The sequence below is a fragment of the Hipposideros armiger genome, unplaced genomic scaffold (genome assembly GCF_001890085.2).
Source record: "Hipposideros armiger isolate ML-2016 unplaced genomic scaffold, ASM189008v1 scaffold_1473, whole genome shotgun sequence".
Classification (NCBI taxonomy): domain Eukaryota; kingdom Metazoa; phylum Chordata; class Mammalia; order Chiroptera; family Hipposideridae; genus Hipposideros; species Hipposideros armiger.
In genome coordinates, this window is record NW_017732823.1 from 38925 (window position 1) to 46010 (window position 7086).

Genomic DNA, 7086 nt, shown 5'->3' on the forward strand with positions numbered 1-7086 from the left:
TGGCTTGGGAGCGCGAGCTCTGAGCAGCAGGGCTGCCAGTTCAGATCCCACATGAGCCAGTGATACTGAGTCCTCTACAGCTAAGATGGTGAACAACAGCTCGACCTGGAGCTGGGTTGCTGTGAGTCAACTGGTGATGGCGTAGGCTGCAGTGGGCTGCTGTAAGCTACCGTGAGTAGCCAGCAGCCAGCGTGAGCAGCCAGGAGCCGGTGTGAGCGGCCGTGAGTCACTGTGAGCGGTTGTCCAAAGGTTGGTGACCGATCTGCCTCAGCCAGGAAGAGCGCAATGATCACAATACCAACATGGGCCAGCGAAGCGATGTCCTCCACAACTAGACTGAAGAACAAAAGGACAGCAACTTGTCTGTTCCCCTTCCCCGATTCCCCAACCCTGTTCCTTCCCCCAATTCCCCAATAAAATCTTAAACAAAAAAGGGGGGGGCGTAATCTTTCTGTGTGAGAGAAGTTAGGGGAGGAAGTCAGGAATGTAGTAGAGGTCAACATTAACAGTGATGACAAGTGTGAAAAAGTCTACATTTACCAAGTATTCATTGGAAGTGTTTCCATATTTAGGTTTCCCTATAATAGTAAGTTGCGTTTGTTTCCCTATACACGGTCACCTCTTGCAACCCCAGAGAAAAGCAAGTGCACATCTACCATTGTACTTGGGAGAAACATACCGTAAAAAGGAGGGTCCTGTCCAGACAGGAAGAAGAAAGGAAAAGCCCATGCCTTCCTCTGCAGTCGATTGTAGAGATATGAGACAGAGGTAAGAAAAGCAGGCAGTGTTATAAACTTACCTCTTCGAGCTCAAATCTGAAGGAGGAAGTATGTCCGATAGTGGAAGAATAAGTCATGAGCAGAGGAGCTTTTGTCCCATTTTCATTTAATAATTCTGTGGGATCATATCACTACCACCTGGGATGGAAGAGTGGGTGCCAGGCAGCCAGAACGAGAGAGAGTTATCACTTCCCGGGCACTCTCAGCTCTCTTGCAAGGCATTACAAGGATTAAGAAGTTCCCTGTTGTCCCAAGGGGATACATGTGACTTTCCCCAAGGGGAAAACCAAATCTCTGCCATTTCCACACATGAGGAAGGCAAAGTCAGCTCTGGGACAACAAGGCTCTCTGACCAATCACATCCCATTGTCCCCAGTCAGTGTACCCCCCCCCCCAATGTCATAAAGGAATATAAGCCCCTGTACATTCCAGATAATGTTGTAGAAGGGTAGGGAAACCTGAACTATAGACTAACACACAGGAGCTTGTTATTTATACAGAGTGTTTAAATTACTAAATAGCAATGAGTTTACTGGATTGTGTCAGTTTGAGGCTTTTGTTTCCCCACAATGTTGGACAGTGGAGGTGGGCCCAGGTTTGAGATTAAATCAGTTATAAACAATAAAAAAGTTACACTTTCTTTGCATGTCTAAGTATAGTGTTAGTAAATTTACATCATGTGTACACATAGAAAAATAATAGTAAAAGTAAATCAAAACATTAACAGTGCTTTGGGGAGTGGGAATATGGGTTTAAATTTTAATTAATGTATTTTTAAATATTTTCTAAATGTCTTCCAATGAACATATTACTTTTATAAACAGAAGCAGAGATCAGTTTTAAAACATAAAACACTCTGGGGCCGGCCGAGTGGCGCGATGGTTAAGAACTCGCTTGGGATGCCAGAGGGCCCCGGTTCGGATCCCACATATGAGGGCCAGTGACACTGCCCTCTACAGCTAAGATGCTGAACAACAGCTCAACCTGGAGCTGGGCTGCTGTGAGTCGCTGGCGACGGCGTAGGCTGCAGTCCCTGTGGCAGTGGGTTGCCATGGGCTACCGTATGTAGCCAGCAGCCGCAGTGAGCAGCCGTCCAGAAGCCGGCGACTGATCTGCCTCGCCCAGGAAGAGCGCAGTGATGGTGACAACTTGGGCCAGTGAAGCAACGTCCCCCACAACTAGATTGAAGAACAAAACGACAGCAACTTGTCTGTTCCCCTTCCCCAATCCCCCAGCACTGTTCCCAATTCCCCAATAAAAAATCTTTAAAAAAAAACATAAAACACTCTGAAATTTTTATTTGTTTTATTTTGAAATGAAAGAACATGAAAAATCTTTTCGAAATGGTAAAGGGTTTACTTTCAATGAAAGACTAAATGTACTATAGGAAAAGAAAAATTGTACATTGTAATTACTGCTTACGCAATTACACAGAACAATATGTGGCAATCTTTTGAATATACTGTGATTAATACTTCACTGATAAACAATAACTTCAGTATAAGTAAGTTTCATTATTTGTTATGGTCACAATACAAGAGCATATGAACTAGCTGTTATTAACAATAAATTTGGTTTTGCCTGAAATGCTTAACCATATGCAGGCTTCTTTTTAAGCATTCAAGTTTTAAATTCCACTGCATTTTTATTGCAAAATGAAGCAGGTACAACAAAATTAAACCCACTACCTAAAGGACTAAGAAAACAAAAGTACCCAAACAACAACAGCAAAAAGCCTTGGGTGGGTTCTCCAAGATTTTCTTTCCAAATAAATATTGATCTCATTTATCAGTTTGGATAATTTTCACAGTCACAGATTAGTAGCTACATAACAAAAGGACTTCAGAAAAATTCAAGCACACCAGACTATATTAATGTCTTAAACCACAGTCTACATTTTAAAAAATCATTCTACTACTAAAATGCAAGGTCAAATGAATTAGTATTTGAACTTCTCTTACATTTCTGAGCCATATGCTTTAACTAACACTAAGAAAAATTCAGAACCCAGGAATAATTAACTTCTTTTCGGTAACTAGAACTAGGGCTGTTAATCCCAGGGCCATGCACACCCTGCGTTAGCGATCAATGTCTTCCACTATTGCCTCAAGATTTTTGCAACAGGCTTTAATCTCCTCAATTGCAGCCATCCAGTTATCATAAATAATTTTGTCATAAATTGCATCATTAACTTCCCTAACTACCCCCTCCTGCTGAGATTCAAGTGCATCACCTGAGAAAAATAACACTGACCTTGGGATTATGTAAGTACGTAAATTGTGACCAAGTAAAAAATCATCATTTCCATCCTTCCCATTTAAATTGATTCCATAAGGAGTAAAGAAATTGAAGAATGAATCCTTGGGGAAATCTTCGGTCACAATTCGGATTGTTCCCCAGATCCGGTGTTTCTGCTTCTTCTTGATGGTTTTCAAAGTGACATTTTTTCCTTCATTCCAATCTATGTCACAGCCTGTGCAATACTGGATTGCAGCTCCCCTGTAGGGGTGGGGATCATAATATGCCAGCCTTGACTTCAGTACATAGGTCTTTGTCAACAGCTCATTTTTGAAATATTCATTGGGTTTGAAGTGAAATTCTAGTGTGAAACTGAGAGGCTCACCAGGATCTGAAAGCTTCACTTTAATATCTGTCAGCAGTTTCAGAATAGGCTCGTCACATTTCTTAATCACAGGAGTGAGTGTGTCAACATTTTTTAAGACAGTCAGCCAAAAATCAGGAATTCCTTTAGGATCTTCTTCTTCTTTATTATGTTCTCCAGCAGCCTCGATGTCATCATCATCGTCATCGTCGTGGTCGGCCTCCTCCTCTTCACCAGCATAATCATAATCATCGTCCTGGTAACCGTCATCCTCATCCATGCATTCATGTACCAGACCCTCCTCATTACCACACATCTCTTCCTCATCATCCATCTCGTCGTCAGAGTCCTCAGAGTGTGCTTTATATTCACATTCCTCTTTTGTAGGTTCATAGATTGCATTGATGATCTGACGTCTTTTTTCCAATAAGGGTTGATACATTTCAGCAAACTTTCTTTCAATTCCATGAAATTCCCTCAGGAATTTGGATTCTAGATTTGCCACTCTAGTTTGAAGCTTTTTAAGGGCTAACACACGCAACTTAACTTTCACAGGTAGACTTTCAACGAAGTCCGTATCTAAAAGATAACCCATAAGTCCTTTTGGCCGGTCTGATCCTGAGTCCTCATCAGCATCTTCACCTTTTTGCCCGCCTTCCCCAGGCACAGCGGTGGCTCCTTCGCTGCAGTCCGGTAGTTTTCCCGGCCCCTCCATCATCCCCTTATTACCAGCCTCTTCTTGACTGGACTCTAATAGTTCCGTGTGTTCGGCTGACTCGGCCATTTTTCGAAGGACTGTACACGCGTCAGGTGGCTACCGCCAAGATCGGATCTGACCGCCGCAGGGAAAGACTCACCGCAATATCAGAAGCGGCGGTGCCTGGGGCGGAGGTGGAAGGAGCGGCGGCAGCCGGACTGCAGGGACGAAGGCGGTGCTAAGACTGTGAGAACCGGACAGAGGCTGCGGTGCCCTGGGCTGAGGTGCAGAGGATGGCGATGGACGCTGTGACCCGTGCTGCAGGAACGGGCCGGAGACCGCAGACAGCCGCAGTGGTTACACCTCCGCAGGCAGCAGCTGGTGCAAAAAAAACCAAAAAACAGTGCTGCAATATGATTATGCAGCTGTCTCTTGGCTAGATTTTCTTGATGCCAATAGCTTCCTACGTCACTCCCTCCCCCCCCCCAACTCTGCTCTAATCTCATTTGCTGTGCTGTAGTAATTGACAAACCCTGAGCCAATAAATTATTAGATCTATCAACTTTCCAACTCCACTCACCTTCCCAGAATATGGCTGATTCATTCACCTCCCACTTCTCTTCCATCCCCCAAGTTTTCTAGAAACCCAGATTTCTTAGGTTATGCGTTCAATTTTCAACTACATTATACTTTCATTATTTCAAAAGAGCTAAGAAAAAATTGTAACTAACATGTCAGACAAGGAAAGACAAAATGCACCCAACCATCCTAAATCTGTCCTAAAATCTTTCCTAAAAGCCATCCTAAAATCTTTGATTTTAGCTCTCTGGTCTCTGGGACCGGGAGTGGTGGTTTGCAGGAGGAACTCATAAAGAGAGACTAGAACGAAAACACTAAAAAATTAGCAATGCTAGCCTGAGGGTGCTTTAACTAGCAGTGATTTAAATATTGTATATTCTGTTTTCTGTGTTTTTCACAGGCTATCTGCTAAGTGACCAGTGCTTCTACATTGGGAAATTCTTGAAACATTTCTCTGGTGTATGGTGGACCAATGACGGAGGAGCTTAGATGATGGTTAGGGTGAAAGAGGTCCTCGTATGAAGAGCCAAAGTGCTCTATGACAAGTGAACACAATAAAAAAGTGAACAATAAAAATAAATACACACAATAAAAGTTAAAAAGCAAAGACAATAAACCAGTTGCCTGGCTTATCAGTAACCCAGTCCTAACACTGACTTCCCACTTCCTCTTTCTTGATGCTGGCTTTAAAGTTCAAAGGAATTACAAAAAGAAAGACTCAAATGTAAAGTAACTTTTTTTTTAATTGGGGAGTTGGGGGAGGGGAACAGTGGTGGGGAATTGGGGAAGGGGAACAGCCAAGTTGTTGTTCTTCAGTCTTCCTTGTGGAGGGCGCCAGTCGCCATCTGGCTTCCCATCAGATCTCGTGGCCTCTAAGCTCAAGGTGCTGTGTTCAATCTTAATTGTGGATGGGTGTAGCCACCATCCCATGCAGGAGTCGAACCCGGCAGCCTAGTTGTTAAGAGCGCACGCTCTATCCACCGAGCCATCCTGCCACTTGTTGGTAGCTCAGCAGCAGTTCAACTTGAGCACAGCTCACTGGCCCATGTGGCAATCAGACCAGTGGCCCTGCTGCTCAGAGCTCGTGCTCTTAAGCTAACTCTTAACCAACGGAGCCACCTGGCTGGCCCTGATAAATTTTCTAATATTAAACCATTCTTGCATTCCTTGGATGAACTGCATTTGGTTATAGTGTATAATTCTTTTGATATGCTGCTGGATTTGGTTTGCTAGTGTTTTATGGTGGATTTTTGCATCTATTATATATTCATAAGAGATATAGGGCTGTAGCTTTTTTTTCTTGTGACATCTTTGTCTTTGGCATCTGGGTAATGCTGGCCTTATCGAATAAGTTAGATAGTTTCCTTCCTCTTCTACTTTTTTAAAGAGTTTCAGAAAGACTGGTTTTAATATTTTAAATGTTTGGTACAATTCATCAGTGAAACCATCTAGGATTTTCTTTGTTGGAAGATTTTAAGTAATAACTGTATGTCTTCACTTGTTAAATGTCAAATAAGATATTCTATATATTGTTAGTTTGGGTAATTTGAGTACTTTTAGGAAATTCCTCATTTTATCTAAATTATCTAATTTGTTGCCATTCACATATTGATATTATTCTCTTAAAATGCTTTTTACATTATTATAGTTGGTATTATATACCAACTTTCTTTCCTGATTTTAGGAATTTGAGTCTGGTCTTTTTTTTCTTTTTAGTCTAGCTAAAGGTGTTAGTTTTGTTGATCTTTTCAAGAAACCAGCATTTGATTTTCTCTATTGTTTTCTAAACTTTATTTTACCTCTCTTCTAATTTTTTTTCTTCCTTCTGCTTGCTATAGGTTTAGTTTGCTCTTTTTTTTCATTTTCTTAAGGTGGTAGGCTAAATTATTGATTTGAGACCTTTCTCCCTTTTAATACACAAGTTTGTAGGTATACAGTTCCCTCTGTTTACTGTTTTTATTGCATCCCATCAGTTTTGGTAAGTTCTGTTTTCATTTTCATTCATCTCAAAGTATTTCTAAGTTTCCTTGTGATTTCTTATTTGACCCACTGGTTATTTATAAGCGTGTGGGTTAATTTCCACATATTTGTGAACTTTTCAAATTCCCTTCTATTATTGAGTTTTTATTTTCATTTTATTGTGGTCAGAGAACATACTTTATTATTTCAATCTTTTAAAATTTATTGAGGGCTGGCCGAGTAGCACTTTGGTTAAGAGCTGGCTTGGGACGCCAGCTCTGAGCAGCAGGGCCCCGGTTCGGATCCCACATATGAGGGCCAGTGACAATGACCTCTACAGCTAAGATGCTGAACAACAGCTCAACCTGGAGCTGGGCTGCCATGAGTCACCGGCGATGGCGTAGGCTGCAGCCCCTGTGGCAGTGGGTTGCCATGGGCTACCGTGTGTTGCCAGCAGCCACTGTGAGCGG

General features: G+C 42.2%; 1 protein-coding gene across 1 annotated transcript; it reads right to left on the reverse strand.

Moving 5' to 3' along the window:
* Nucleotides 1-2084: 2084 nt before the first annotated feature.
* Nucleotides 2085-4529, reverse strand: NAP1L2 (nucleosome assembly protein 1 like 2). Its single transcript, XM_019634001.1, has one exon. The coding sequence runs from the start codon at nucleotides 4163-4165 to the stop codon at nucleotides 2858-2860; it is 1308 nt and encodes a 435-aa protein (XP_019489546.1). The 5' UTR covers nucleotides 4166-4529; the 3' UTR covers nucleotides 2085-2857.
* Between the last annotated feature and the right edge of the window lie 2557 nt (nucleotides 4530-7086).